Raw genomic sequence first — 16646 nt, 5'->3', positions numbered from 1 at the left:
ATTTCTACAATGGTGCCCTGTCCACAGGGGAAAAAAAGGGAATATGTATAATCCTGTTTTTCATGTTACTATGGAGTCGTTCACTAACCCGAACTGCTTCTCATGGATTGCTTCTCCTCACGTTCCTCCCATTCCAGATCTTTACTGTTGTAGTCCTATCTATTTTGAATGATGAGTCACTTCCTTTCCCCCTAGTTTTATACTTTAAAAATCATACTGTTTTTTTAGAATACTTCATAGAGTGAAGCCAACTTCCATATCGTTTCCCTGACTTTTTATCTTCCCCTTTTGGTTTTTTCTTTTACTACCACCCAGCTGTCTAGGGGGAGGGATTGTACTAGCTTATTACTTGAATACAGTATCAGATATTGTGTATCTGTTTAGAATATTTTTCATATTTGCATAAGTTTCCTAACTCAGTGATCCCCGTATACTACACAATACTATTCATTAAACTCTAAAATATTCCTGGAATAGCTTTGGCAATCGTTATTTATTCTCACTGTGTCAGAACTGAGGCATAGAGAAGAAAAAGAATTCCTGATAAAATGGCAATTGAATTAAGAGGTATAAATGGAAAGATTATACGAACAGATCCTTTGAAAAGAGTCCCTGATTCAAACCTCAGTTCATTAAACCTATAGTGGAGGAAGGGGAAAAAATTTCAGACCAAGAAAAACTTCTATCTTTGAGCTTAAAACTGAAGAATTTAAGCCAATCATTCTTTTTTATTTTTCTTCATTTACATGGACTTTCTCCCTTTTGTCCACTTTGTGACCAAACTTAATCCTGAGAGTTTTCTCTTTTGTTTAAGGGCACTTCTCTAAAAGTCCCCTCTTACAAGTGCCCCTCTTCCAGAAAGCCTCCTACCTCAGCTGTTCTCAAAGCCTGGACCCAGAACCACGAACATCAGTAACACCTGGGAACTCCTTATAAATACAAATTCTCAGGACCCATCTCACCTACCCCAGACCTAAATCAGAAACCCTGGGGGTGGTACCAGCAATCTGTGTTTTAAACAAGCCCTCCAGGTGATTCTAATCCATGCTAAAGTTACTGGTAACTGTCAGCATCTGAAACAGGATGTAATACCCTGGATTCAGGTATGCTGGGGGGACAACTTGAGCCAAATACCAACCTGTTTCCTGGGCACCTATATCATTTAAAGTATGAGGCAAGATCTATGAAGGGAACAAAGAGGGAAGCAATAGTTTCAGCCCAATTCGTCCACAGAGTCAAGTGGAAAGAGTGCTAAAAGCAGCTTCTGCAAGCAGCAAGATGTAAGATAGTTATTTTCTCATCTCACTTTTTCTGCTTCATCCACCCTGTACAATCTTTACCTATTTTAATCAACTTTGAATTTTAACAGTTTATAATAGGTGAGCTGTTGTGTTTACATCTAACTGAAGGTAAAATAGATCTATTCTCTGCTGAAAGGAATAAACTCAAATTTCTGTTTGATGACCCTTATTTACTACTTACAGATGTTTATAACAAAAAGAGCCATTTCAGTTAATAGGTTCAATAAAAACAACCACCACATACAGCTTACTTATTAATAAGTATATGATTACAAGATAAACGATCTTTAAGCACTTTGTAAACATTCTTAAAGAAGACTAACCTGGATGAACAGACAGGTACACAGCATGTGCAGTGTGATGTACTTGGGAAAACACACCATGAGAATTTCTTAAACTATCCTGAGGGTTAGGTTAACCAGAAATTCTCAGTCTCCACTGCGTATTAAATTACCTATGAAGCTTTTCAAAACTAATGCCAAGGTCTTGCCCCCAAAACAATCTGACAGTTCCCCTTGGCTTAGACAATCTGACAATTCCCTACAATTAGCCTGGAGGTCAACTTGTGCATTTTTTTTTTTAAAGTTCCCCAGGTAATTCTGATGTGCAAAAGTTACAAACCACTAATGTTAATACAACCAGCCTTAAAATCCTGAGGTGTTAGAGATGTTCTTTACCTTAAGCATATGATGCAAGAACTATGTCACTCAAAATGTGAATGCTTGACCCACAGAATAAGAAATGTCTGGATCACTGAGAATAAATTAACTAATTAATCTCAGATCTTGGTTTCTAATTTATGGTATAACAAGCCACACTTTTGCTGTACTTTAACATAACATTTTGTGACTATTTCAATGCTTACACTCAGGCAATTTAAGTATAAAGGTTTGATTATACTGCCTGCAAAGACTGTTCTTCCTCAATTGGAGGAGACAAGTTCCAGCTGTGCCAAAGTACACGTGTTGTCTGCAATGCTTGTATCCTGGTACAGCAGGCACAGAAAATTGACACTGCTGGATCTAGCATAAGACACACTGACCGATGTTAAAAGATCCAATCCCAGATAACCAAAATAATCCAACCTCAGACAACAGTTAAAGACTTGGCACTTCAAGCCACGAACAGGCAGAGTTTAATTTGACATCTATATGAGATAATGTGTGAGTGTGTATATCCACTTTACTGAGAACTGCAGAACAAAACATAAAATTCATCTAGTCGATCCTCTAATAGAATAACACTTTCACTCAAAAACACACTAAGAATAATGCTTATATTTATCTTTTTAAGTTTCCACTTCTGTTCCCAAAGACTTTTCTTCCCCTGATGTTTTGCCTCCTCTTCTTATCAGTTTAGAACAGAAATTTTAATTTGCTAATAACTGGAAGCTTTTTAAATTAAGTGAAAATGTTGAAACTCCTATAGCCAGAAAGATCCCACAAAGCCTGTTAATTCTGGCTCTGCCGCACTGCCATATACAAAGTGTCCATAAAGATGTTATATTTGAATTATGGAACACTTCCATTTTAACTCAGACACAAAAAGACCTGAAGAGTTTTCAACACCTCAACTTTTCCCTCCAATTGCTAAAGAGGGTTGGGGAGTTATATGCAGCCACACAAGAAATGTGGGTATATGCAAAGAACCCCCAACTAGGAGCATAAAGGAAAGTCGCTGATGTGGGCAGTTTTTTTGTTTTGTTTTGAATAAATTTATTTATTTATTTATTTTTGGCTGCGTTGCGTCTTTGTTGCTGAGCGCGGGCCTTCTCTAGTTGCGGCGAGTGGGCGCTATTCTTTGTTGCGGTGCGCGGGCTTCTCATTGCAGTGGCTTCTCTTTGTTGCGGAGCACCTGCTCTAAGCGACCAGGCTTCAGGAGTTGTGGTTCATGAGCTCTAGAGCGCAGGCTCAGTAGTTGTGGTGCACAGGCTTAGTTGCTCTGCCGCAGGTGGGATCTTGCCGGACCAGGACTCGAACCCATGTCCCCTGCATTGGCAGGTGGATTCTTAACCACTGCGCCACCAGGGAAGTCCCTGTGGGCAGTTTTGAGGCCAGTTTTCTCCATATTTAGATGAGTCCAGAAGGAAGTATTAAAACACACTCCCCTTTTACCCAATTGTCTTCATATCTTCAAAAAATAGTGTGCAAAATACCTTCCAAGTCACTGAAAACTCTCCTCCAAGAAGCAATACCCAAGTTGATGAGCAGAAAAAACTCACTTACTTAAAGAAAGAAAAAAGTTTGCATCTTTTTATCCTTTTTTGTTAATCCTAATGCTTGTCCAATTAGGACAGAGTGAATACAAAATGTTTAGTTTGTAAACTATTGTTTACACTGTAGGACAAACATTTTTCTAAAGGACCGGATTCCACCTATCTTAGGGAAACATACAACATCTAGTGCATAGCTCACTCCCTCTCTTCAGTGTGTGTCCCACTGGTCAGCAAGTCATGACTATCTCCTAAACATCTCAAATTTCTGTTCCTGCTTCCACACCCACCACCAATGCCCTCACCCAGGCTCTCTTCGCCTCCTGCCTGCCAACTCCATTTACTTCAGTAACCAGACTCGTTTACAATTTAACGTGTACTCTGTTTATTCCTGGGTCTGACATGGAGTTTCCTGCTACAGATAAATGCTATAATTTTTAACTACACGAAAACAATAAAATACTAATGAACAATCTAAATTACTTGCTAATAATATAAAAGATAAAGCTGGTCTATCTTTCACTATTAAATAGCCTTAAAAATATTTTCCAAGGTGTTCCCAGCTTACTCCTCACAAAAGAAAAAGATTATCAAAAGAATGGATATAATGATCACTCCTTCACGCTTTTTACAAGTAAGGGAGCTAACCAATATTTTGGACTTCTTCAGAATTACTGTGTGTTTTTGGAAACAAACTCATACCTGCATTCATTATCTTAATTCGAGGAACGGAGAGTAAAAATAACCAAACTTAATTACTTAAGTACAAAAACAAAAAATTACCTCTGTGAATTAACTATGAGACTTTTCCATGATTTTGACATGATTTTTAGCAGTAAATCAGGAAATGACTTTCCTCTTTTGTGAGCATCTAGGAGGTGCTGGATAGGCACTGGGATACAAAGATCACTAAGATTTGACCCCTACCCTTGAAGAACCCTTTACAGACACCTCCAACATGAAATTTTCCATTTCAAATTGTAAGTGTAAAACACAAAGGTAAAAAATACAGAAAGAATAAAGCAAGAACTAAAAGATTATAAGCTGTGAAATAAAATGTGGTGGACAATCGAGGTAATGTGACAGTTAGCTCTTCAGAATTATCTGTCATGCAAAGATCTGTGACATTTAAGGAACTCCAAGCAGTGGTACCCTCAGAAATGACATTTTAACCACTGCTGAACAAGGCTGAAAGACAAAAAGGGCACAGAAGCTAAACTCCCACTGCATAATCTTTAAACATATTATGAAGCAGTACGACTAAAATGTGAAGACATCTGAAAACTCCTAACCAATACCTCAAGTTCACAGAGTCTTCCCTGAAATGCTTTAAACTGACAAGTAACAAAAATAAACGGTGGTTCAACGTCTAGCCGTAATGGAGACTGGGAGCCTAATAATGGTTCCTATTTATTGGACCCTTACATTGCCTTAGAAACTGTTCTAAGTGTTTTCTACCCAATATGTCATTTAATCCCCATAGCAATTCTTTAAGACCGATATTATTATTCCAATTTTACAGATTAGGTGTAGATGGAGAGAAGTAACTGCTTTTACGATACACATCTAATATGCAGGGGACTTCTAAGTCAGCCAATCTTACTCAAAAACCCATAATGATCTTACCAATATGCCTTACTGCCTCTTCAGTACTGCCTAAGAGCACGACACATTAAATAAAGATTAAAGAAGTATGGAGTTTAACTGAAATGTGAACGACAAGGCCTAAAGGACGGAAGGCATACCCACAGGAACCACTTTATAGGCCTGTCTGAATACGGCCTCTCAAGCATAGTGTGAGTTAACAGCTTATCATCCAAAATAAAAGGAACAACTGAAGCTTCAACTACAACAACACTTACTTTAAATGCATGAAACAGTGGAACCACTGTTTTATCCACAATCCTTTATCTGAACAATACATACAACCCCATAAACCTTCATCTGAAATGTCTGAAATGTTGCCATCACCATCAACCCATGAGAGCAAGCCTACTGTTAAGTAGGCAAAGAAATGGAGGCTCGAACTTTGATAACCAAGTCATTGCCCACGATTGGTTATGGCATCTGTTTCGAACAAAAATAATCAGCAAAGCTGTGTACATTACTAGATGATGATGATGATGATGCTGGTACTTACAATGGAATGTCTCACAACCTTACTGGATAGGTATTCCCACTAACCCCATTTTAAGAGAGGAAAGAAACTGAGGCTAAGAGTCTAACCATTATCTAGCAAACAACCAGGGATTCTCACTACAGAGCCTTTACTCTTAGAACATAACCTTTATAACGTCTAACAATTAAATCACTCAAGCTTTACTTGAAGAAAAAGGCCAAAGAAAGTCTGACAATATAATTTTGTGTAAAGTTTTTGTCCTAATTATGGATATGTAACAATAGCTAAAAACAATCGAGATAAATGGGAAGGGTAGAAAGCAGCAGACACACTGGGAATTTTCCCTTGAGATGCAGCATGGTTTGATACTGATGTAACCCAGTCTCATGACATTACTCAGTCCCAGCATGATGACAGCCACACTTATCATCACAGACTTTCCTCCCACCCCCTTCATAAACTGGACTTTCTGCTCTGGGCCCATCAGTACTCACCGACCCTTATGGAGACTACTCTGGTGGGAAACTTCCAGTTACTCGGCAGCAAGCTATTGTCTGAAAGGGGGCCTATCAGGTCAGCATACAGAACTCCTATTTGCACAAACAGCTATGCATGTCCATGGATGAGAAAAAAGGCAAATCATCATGCCCAGAATAAGGCTCTCAAACACTTCAGAGATCAGGTATTCTCCAAAATGCTAAAAGTGATTTTTCATCAACATTTCATCAATATTACACACACACAGGTAAGAGACTGATTTGTCCCAAATCTAATATTTAAGTTATAAAATGAGCTGGCACATTGGTGGAATAATTCAGATCTTCCTAGAAACTCAGATTCTCTCAGCCTAGAGCCTCACTGGAAACTTATGTATTAAGTCTTACCAAATACAGCTCTGGATCAGTCAGAAAGATGGGCAGGACACTGGGGCTAGCCTGGACAAAAACTCGGTATTTTCAATTCTAAAAGATTTTCTCAAGTGAGGCCTTAACTGTTCACAGTAACATTTCAGATTAGCGATCCCTCACAAACCCCCAAATGCAAAAGGGGGTTTCAAAGCAGTTTCTTGTGTAGAAAAAGAAGATCTCAAAATAAGAAAATTGCAACAGGAAAAAATCTTTTGCCTTATAGTACAGACTTTCCATAACTAATTACATACAGTCAAATAACAATTAATTACATATTCAATGTAATGAAAGTTTGCAAAGATTCTAAACTATTTAAAGGCAGTCATAGGACAGTAAGTTCACTTTCAAATCACCCAAATAGGGCTTCTCTGGTGGTGCAGTGGTTGAGAGTCCGCCTGCCGTTGCAGGGGACACGGGTTCGTGCCCCGGTCCAGGAAGATCCCACATGCCGCGGAGCGGCTGGGCCTGAGAGCCATGGCCGCTGAGCCTGCGCGTCCAGAGCCTGTGCTCCACAGCGGGAGAGGCCACAGCAGTGAGAGGCCCGTGTACCGCAAAAAAAAAAAAAAAAAAAAAAAAATTCACCCAAATAGTTTGGATAAAAGACTTGTTTGCAAATTTCAGCCAGGGCAAGGGTTCAATCACTCTTAGGAGACAGACTTCATTTGCAACAGGTCCTCTTCCTTGGTTGTAAGCCAGTAAAATAGGAATTTCTCACTTATATGCAGAGTTTTCTTTAAAGGCATAGACCATATAGAAGCTTTGCTTGTGAAATGACAGTCTACCTCAGCTTGCAAGCCCTACCTATGACATCACTCAAGTCATTTCTCAATCAACAAAGCAAGAGACAAAGAGAGTCCATAGGATCTGTCATAAAATTCTTAGAAAGAATGACAGGTTGGTGTTTTAATGTGCCAACCAAGTCTAATAAATGCACTTAAAGTACCAAGTGAGAAAAAAAAGTAACTTTAAGGTCCCAGTGACAGTCTGGAGTCTGAATATGGCAGGGAGTGGGGTGGGAGACAAACGAGGAGATTCAAAAATGTGGAACGGCTCTCAATGGTGTCATTCACAGGGGCCTGTGAGCAGAGCATGCTGTTCATCAATGATACGGTTCCCACACTCAGTGGGGCAGGGGGACTTAGACACGGAGCTGAAGAAGGCTTAAGGAGAGTAAGCAGGAGAGGGAGAAAGTCTCACACTCTGACAGACCCAAACTACAGCCATCTCAGAGTAAGGCTCTCCTCAAGTTTCCCTCCTGCCATACATTCTGCTGTCATTTCAAGGTCTCTACTCACTTACCACAAATGAGCCGAGTAAATAATCTTTTTAAAGATGTCTAGATTATTCTGGACAAGAAACATTAATAATCAGATATCTTTAAATATTATTCTTTATTAGAATAATGGTGATTCCCAAGCATTTCACTTCAACCTGTTGTTTGCTGTTATCACCAGGACATTCACCTGTTTTCTTCAGGCTCATGATGTGAAATATGTCTTGAAAGACAAAAACTGCAGCATTACTACTGGTTAATATGAAAGTTCTTTAGACTTCCACATTTTTTTTAAAGGAAACTGATAACCTTTAATTATAATGTGATTTGAAATTTGAAAGTTATTCTGTAGAGATTTTAAAGGCCCCTAAAAGCACTTAACTAAATATCTTCAAGTTCCCGGCACAATAGTAAAAGTTAAAAGAAAAATCATCACATCGGATGTAATGCCAGAGCTAGTCAAGGGCCTAGTAGTCAGTAATTATTGTCAGGCTGTGTGGCTGGAGGTAGGTAGGGTGGAGGATACACTGTTTCCTGTCACAACTGGACTCACAGTCTAACTCAAGGGCTAAGGAAAGGTTTACACATATAACCAGATAGTTACATGCAGTGCTACCTCTACCTGCTCCTCCAGGAACGCAGAGAAAGGTCAGAATGGACTGAAATGGTCTGGGGGGAAGGGGGGGACCCCTGCCGAAGGAGAGAGCCTAGAGCTTAAAGGAAGTGCGGTATTTGTTTTGGCTGAAGCGTTTTACAGGGAGCAAAGAAATGGCCCAGATAAAAAGATGGCATGCATGGACAGGAAGGAAGGCTGCACTGCCAGCACCTCAGCCCAGACAAGGATATGAAAATAATGGGAGAGACCTGCAGCTGCCCTCTATTAATTCCTGAATTTCACCAAAGGAAAAAATTCATATTGATTGCTAAGATTCTTTTTTCCCTTACAATTAGCTCCTTATACACTTTCACCTGGCCTAGGAAAGAAAAATCTTTTGTCTAGGATGCCATAGGTATAGTGCTGCCTCCAAGTAAGAATAAACTATGACCTTCTGTGGCCCCTTCAAGACCTATGATTCATGTTTCATGGAAATATTCCATTAGAAATGAATCTGCTTTCACAGCATATTGTATGTTTCCTGTGTTTTTCTTCCTTTATCACCAAGGACATTCCCATGAAAACAAACTCTTGTTTTTTCCCCAGAGTAACCATATGCTTTATACTGATGTGCTCTGAATTTCCAGACTGCCTTTTCACGGCACCACAATGAGCTTCTGGGGTCTTTCTAGTGATGTCATAAATGTCCTATAGAGAAAATTATAAGGCTGACAAATTCGACTACAAGCAGAGGAGGTTGACCTCATAGGGTGTAATTTCAAAGTTTCCAGGAAGGCCTGCAACCAGCTCCACTCCCTCCCCCTAACCCCACCCCCCAGCCCCCAGCAATTCTTACCGTGCTGGCTAGTGCTGCAATAGCAAAGCTATCAAGCTGACAGTTTCAACCACGGTGTAAGCAATGGGAATGACTTCAAACTTTCCCGGAAGGCGCACTCCCCTTCCCCGCCGAAAAAACACCTCCCCATCTGCCGGCTGGTGTTGAAAAAGCACAACTAGAGCTTCATTCTCTTAACTTTAAATACAAATGCTTCTTTTAGAAGTTTCCATTACAATATGACTCAATTTCAGATCCTTTCCTAACCAGTCCTCTACCATTGTACCCCTCCTCTTCCAGCAACTGAAGCTGGAAGCCCCACCTAGAAGCTCAGCCCAACTCTGGGCCCAATCCTGACTCTGGACAGAGATAATTTAAGGACTTCTAAATCAATACTCCCTGTATCGAACTATCCTGCTCCCACTTCTGTTAACAGGGTACCTGTCTTATTCCAAAGACCCAGTCTCCACCATCCACTTTTGCTCTGCAAACCATCTCTATCTCATTCTGGTCACCTGAGTACTCACCTAGCATCCTTCCCAGAATCCTGTTACTCCAGGAATAGGAACCCATCTTGCTCTTGTCACGTGCCCAAGAAAATGGAGTCGATTTGAGTTCATGATTCCCTGACGTAAAGCCACGGAGCAAGGCGATAAAGAGCTCTGCTGTTTCTCACTAGATGACTTTATTATTTTTTTTAACATCTTTATTGGCGTATAATTGCTTTACAATGGTGTGTTAGTTTCAGCTTTATAACAAAGTGAATCAGCTATACATTTACATATATCCCCATATCTCCTCCCTCTTGCATCTCCCTCCCACCCTTCCAATCTCACCCCTCTAGGTGGTCACAGAGCATGGAGCTGATCTTCCTGTGCTATGCGGCTGCTTCCCACTAGCTATCTATTTTACATTTGGTAGTTGTATATATGTCCATGCCACTCTCTCACTTCGTCCCAGCTTACCCTTCCCCCTCCCCATGTCCTGGAGTCCATTCTGTACGTCTGCGCCTTTATTCCTGTCCTGCTCCCAGGTTCTTCATAACCATTTATTTTTTTAGATTCCATATATATGTTAGCATACGGTATTTGTTTTTTTCTTTCTGACTTACTTCACTCTGCATGACAGACTCTAGGTCCATCCACCTCACTACAAATGACTCAATTTCATTTCTTTTTATGGCTGAGTAATATTCCATTGTATATATGTGCCACATCTTCTTTACCCAATCATCTGTCAATGGACACTTAGGTTGCTTCCATGTCCTGGCTATTGTAAATAGAGCTGCAATGAACATTGTGGTACATGACTCTTTTGAATTATGCTTTTCTCCAGGTATATGCCCAACAGTGGGATTGCTGGGTCATATGGTAATTCTACTTTTAGTTTTTTAAGGAACCTCCATACTGTTCTACATAGTGGCTGTATCAATTTACATTCCCACCAACAGTGCAAGAGGGTTGGTTCCCTTTTCTCCACACCCTCTCCAGCACTTATTGTTTGTAGATTTTTTGGTGATGGCCATTCTGACCAGTGTGAGGTGATACCTCATTGTAGTTTTGATTTGCATTTCTCTAGCGATTAGTGATGTTGAGCATCCTTTCATGTGTTTGTGGGCAGTCTGTATATCTTCTTTGGAGAAATGTCTATTTAGGTCTTCTGCCCATTTTTGGATTGGGTTTTTTGTTTTTTTGATATTGAGCTGCATGAGCTGCTTGTAAATTTTGCAGATTAATCCTTTGTCAGTTGCTTCATTTGCAAATATTTTCTCCCATTCTGAGGGTTGTCTTTTCGTCTTGTTTATGGTTTCCTTTGCTGTGCAAAAGCTTTTAAGTTTCATTAGGTCCCATTTGTTTATTTTTGTTTTTATTTCCATTTCTCTAGGAGGTGGGTTAAAAAGGATCTTGCTGTGATTTACGTCATAGAGTGTTCAGCCTATGTTTTCCTCTAAGAGTTTATAGTGTCTGGCCTTACATTTAGGTCCTTAATCCATTCTGAGTTTATTTTTGTGTATGGTGTTAGGGAGTGTGCTAATTTCATTCTTTTATATGTAGCTGCACTATATGACTTTAGATGTGTGAATTAGCCTCTACAGGTCTCAGCTTCCTCATGTGTATCTGTCATACCCATTCAATGAGAGAATGCATAAGGCTAAGAGTTGAATAAATATTAGCAATGATAGGGATGTTAATCACAGTGAAAGGATAATAACAACTTGTGTTGGAATTTATAAACATATTGCCTATTCCCACATTCTATGTTGATATGCTCTGCCTACCTGGAGTGAAGCATTCATTAACTCACACTGGAACTCAGATGAAGGCGGGGATGAGAGCACCTGGGCTGAGTGGCTGCCAGTTATGCATGAGTGGCCAACAATGGGTCTGGACTGGGGTTCCTTCCAGTTCCTGCAGTTGATCCTGTTGTCCCAGGGCCTCCCAAGCCCTAGCAAACCACTTGGGGTTCCAGGTCACCCTCATCCTGTCCTGTGTCATTTCAATTAGTTGGGCCAGGTACCAACATGTCCAAATAAAGATAACCACAGTACCTGGGTGTTCAGAAGAGAACAAAGAATAGGAAGGCTCAGTAAGCCAAAGATAAATGGCTCTACAATTCCTCTTTAGTGAATGGCATTTTTTTAAATCACTGAAAGGGGTGTTAGTGTCACTTATCTCCAAGTACCATCATGAATAAATACAAAGCTTCCATTGTGGACAGAGCAATATACTTGCTAAATTCCCTGCAGAGTATGCCAGTTACGAATTGGACCCACAAAAAGTGAGGAAGAGGCTAACTAGATGAACACACACACACACACACACTCTTCAGACACCAAAAGTAAAAGCAGGTGGCATGAAAAAGTGGATTTTATATATGTTGATCCATTCAGCAATTTGCTTTTATAGACTCTATTACACATACTCAGCTGTAGAGGGACACAGTCTTCTAGCCAAAGCATAAGCTTCCAATGTTACCATGACCAGAAGCTCACCTATTTTCTTACTGAACTGGAAACACCAGCTTCATTCTATGTAGGTAAAATAACTTTTCATCTAGTTTTACTAGTGTGATTTTTTTTTTTTTAAGATACAGAGTGAATCTTGGGGTTTTATTTGTTGATAATATCTGTTACAGTTCTACAAGTAGGTAGAAGATTCTGTAACCCATACTATTTTAAAATATTTTTCTCTCTTCTTTTTCCTGAAGTTCCTTTGTGTGATCTATCACTGAAGACTAGGTTTGGTTTTTAAATGGTTTAGAACACCAAGATCAATTTCAGGGACACAATGAATGTGATCAGAAAAAAACCATTAATAAAATGGTTAAACCATTTCAGATTAACTGCAATTAAAACTCACTAGGATTCTAGCCTAATGAGTTTTAATTGTTTTCCTAAATTTTTGTTCTTATAGTTACAAAAACAAGTAATGAAACGACACAGCAGCACACTCTGCTATTATGCAAAACAATACGAAGATCAACTTTTTCCATGCAGCTCATTATGGAAAACTAAAACTAAAGGGCATTTCCCTTCATTTTCTTTATATATTGGTGAGCAAGCCCAAGTATTAAAGTAAGACCTCTGGTCAGATTCCAGTCTAATCAATAACCTAGTATTGAACTCAATTACAGGCCAATTTACCATCTGCCCTATAATCCCAATCAGTGCCAAAAAGAGCTGTCACACAGTGCCTCCAACACAGCAGTATTTGTACACTAACTCCGTATCTGGATTGATCTTCCTACACAGAACCCCATAGGGATCAGAGTACCTAAGCGTCTTTCTTTCCTTAGTGAACTATAGAGAAGAGGCACCGGTATTACACAAACTAGAAATTAACTGAAATGCCCTAGGAGCGGTACTTAAAGAACTACACCCAAGGAGCCTCACCTATTCCTGGAGCTTATTTAGGTAACAAGACTCTGGACTCTGAGCTGATGCTGTACTGGAATAAGAGTTTTGGAGATCTTAGGAGGGCGTATCTTGCATACGGGAGAGACATGAATTACTCAGGGCCGAGGGTGGACGGTGGTGGGCCGCTTTCTAAAAGTTGGCTGCTGGTATTCATACTCTGTGTAATCCCCTTTCTGGAGTGGGCTGGACATACCACTCCCTCTTGCCCTTTAGTCCCTGCTCCGATGAAGCTGCCATAATGTAAGCATCCCCATGGAGAGGCCACTTAGCAAGGAACAGAGGGAAGCCGCCTGCCACTAGCCCACAAAAAAAAACCTAAATCCTGCCAACAACCACTCAGGCGAGCCTGGAAACAGACTGACACTCTGACATGCCTCACAGTGACTGCAGCTCTATCTAGCCCACACCTGGATTTTAGCATTTCGAGAGGCCCAGAGCCATAGGACACAGCTAAGCTGTGCCTAAATTCCTGACCCACAGAAACTGCAGACAAGAACTGTTTTAAGCTACTAAATTTAAGTAATTTGTTACTCAGTAATAAATAACAGATATTTAATCCATATTTTTACCCCTAAAAAAATCATTTGGATAGCATCACAATATGTATTTGAAACTTTTACCTAATTTGAAAAAGTACTTGCTGTTCTCATCTGGAATTTTAAGCTCTCTTAAAAATCTCTGCATTTTTCAGGACTACCAAGTTCCATAATACATGAAAACAATGCAAGCTTTCCCAAGTTTATTTAATTCACTTAAAAGTCAATAGACTACTCAAGATATTTAACTTTGTCACTTATATATCACAGGCCCACATCAGCATTAAGGAGCCCCTAATAAAAGCAAAAACAAAAAAACCCAAAAAATCCAAGATAAATTTAACTTCTAGAAAATCACATGCAGACTCAGAGATAAACTCTACTTCTATAAAATAATAAATAAAGGAAAACTTCTTTGATTAGAAGGCTTACAAAGAACTTCCTTACCTTGAATGCACTGAAGTGTTCCATCCTCCGCTCTTATTGTAAAAGTCTCACCTGGATTAACTTGAACGAGAATAACCTGCCAAAATAACACAGTAATTTCAATTTAATACTCTTCAACGGTTTCATTACCTAAATTTATGTACTAGATAAGAAGTATGTGGCACAGAATCTTGTATAAACACAAAACTTAGGATATATCTTAGATATGGTTCAAATTTGAGGGGGGTAAGTTCATGCATTTGAATTTAGCTAAGTGAATTCTCCTGTGTTGCTTATGCTATATAACTAAAAAAAAAAAAAAAAAAAAACCAATGTTAAGATACCTTTTCTTTCAGACAATTCCTTTTTCTCTTTCACTAAACCAGAAACAACAATTAAAGAAGAAAAAGAACCAGGAACTATAACTTACAAAGGAAAATTGAAAGAGAAATGAGTTTCTGACCTAACACTGTTGCATACCATTCCCAAGTATCTATTACTGACCTGACTCTACTGTGTAACAATAGAAAGCAATTTATAAGAAAAATGTTTTTTGGGGAAAAAAAAAGCGTGTATAGAACCTGGAAATAACAATGAACAGTATAAAATAAATATTACAAATAAGACCCATCACACACACAAATTTTTGAATCTATTACCTAAATGTCAGTGTTTTAGTCATATAACATAGATATTTAGTTATCAGAAGACAACTTCCGAAAGACTAAACCACGGATGCCATGGCAAAGTATGTTCTTTTAAGAACCTCAGTTTTAAGTTCTAATCTCATTTAGTTCCTTTAGATAACAAAAGTAAAAAAAAAAAAATCACTAATTTATATATAAATATAAATTAAAGGATATAACAAAGCTTAAAAAACTGTAGTTAAAAATTACCAGGTGTGCTACCTGGGTTCTTTGGTGGGGCTAATGGCAGAGTCTGGGAGGGCTCATGCCAAGGAATAAATACTTCCCAGAACTTCTGAGGCCAGCGTCCTTGTCCTCACAGTGAGACACAGCCACCCCTGCCTCTGCAGGAGACCCTCCAACACTAGCAGGTATAACGTGCATATAAATAAAGCCCACAGATCAGAAGAATGGAGCTTGAAGAACTTATAGAAACGTATACATTCATATACTCACAACACAATCAAATAGAAATTATTCTCAGCACCCTACAAGACCCTTGCCCCTCCTATTCAGTACCTCTCCCAAAGAGGGACTTCCCTGGTGGCGCAGTCGTTAAGAATCCGCCTGCCAGTGCAGGGGACATAGGTTCGAGCCCTGGTCTGGGAAGACCCTACATTTTGCGGAGCAACTAAGCCCGTGTGCCACAACTACTGAGCCTGCGCTCTAGAGCCCGTGAGCCACAACTACTGAAGCCCACGCGCCTACAGCTCATGCTCCGCAACAAGAGAAGCCGCCGCAATGAGAAGCCTGCGCACCGCAACAAAGAGCAGCCCCTGCTCGCCGCAACTATCGAAAGCCTGCGCGCAGCAACAAAGACCCAACGCAGCCAAAAATAAATAAATTTAAAAAAAACCTGATTAAGATCTCAAGGACAATGTTGAATAGAAGACATTCTTCTCTTGTTCATGACCATTTGTGACCATGCCTGTCAGCAGGAAAGCATCAGTTTTACCATTAAGTGTGATGCTAGGTGTGTGTGTTTGTGTGTGTTTGTGCGTGTTTTAATAATCCTCATCAAAACATACATGTATTTAAAAAATCATGAATAAGTATTAAATTTTACCTATTGAAATTTTTAAAAATATTAACATGTGCAACATTAACACTATTAAAATAATGACTGTATATTTCTAGAAACTGGAAGGATGTCAGTGTCACATTCATCTTATAGTTCTTAGAGCAAGCCTTGTTCCTCCCTGCCTCAAAACCATCAAGCATACTGTTCCCTGTCTGCAATGCTCTCTCTGCACTCCTTCATCTCTGCCCACCTTATTCCTTCCTCAACCAGCTAACGCCCATTCATCCTTGCCAGATTAAGAAGTGGTATTTGACTCTCAGGACAGGCCAGGTCTTGTAATATGTGTTCTCAAAAAACAAACAAACAAAACTCTACTCCTTCCTAAAATTTACAATTGCAATTAATTAACTAAGGAATTATTTTTGTGTCTGTCTTTCCTTTAATCTAGGCTCTGTAAGGGCAAGATCTGACACAGAATAAGTGCTCAAGAAATATATTTACTGGACAGATTGGTTCAAGATGGCAGAATAGAAGGACGTGCTCTCACTCCCTCTTGTGAGAATACTGGAAACACAACTAACAGCTGAACAATCATCGACAGGAAGACACTGGAACACACCAAAAGAGATACCCCACATCCAAAGACAAAGGAAAAGCCATACTGAGATGGTATGAGGGGCGCATTCATATTAAAATCAAATCCAATAACTGCTGGGTGGGTGACCCACAAACTGGAGAACACTTATACCACACAAGTCCACCCACTGGAATGAAGGTTCTGAGCCCCACGTCAGGCTTCCGAACCTGGGGGTCTGGCA

The 16646-nt window shown here is 39.6% G+C and overlaps 1 protein-coding gene across 8 annotated transcripts in view; it reads right to left on the bottom strand.

Moving 5' to 3' along the window:
- FNDC3B (fibronectin type III domain containing 3B) overlaps window positions 1-16646 on the bottom strand; it is a 358227-nt gene that overhangs the window by 239491 nt on the left and 102090 nt on the right. For all 8 annotated transcript variants that reach the window (XM_033855478.2, XM_073803904.1, XM_019946223.3 and 5 more), the window contains exon 3: window positions 14143-14218. In XM_033855478.2, the coding sequence (XP_033711369.1) occupies window positions 14143-14218 (76 nt within the window). The remainder of the gene's footprint in view (window positions 1-14142; window positions 14219-16646) is intronic.

This window comes from Tursiops truncatus, chromosome 4, assembly GCF_011762595.2.
Source record: "Tursiops truncatus isolate mTurTru1 chromosome 4, mTurTru1.mat.Y, whole genome shotgun sequence".
NCBI lineage: Eukaryota > Metazoa > Chordata > Mammalia > Artiodactyla > Delphinidae > Tursiops > Tursiops truncatus.
Note: the sequence above shows the minus strand (reverse complement) of the source record. Positions and strands in the feature narration are given on the sequence as shown.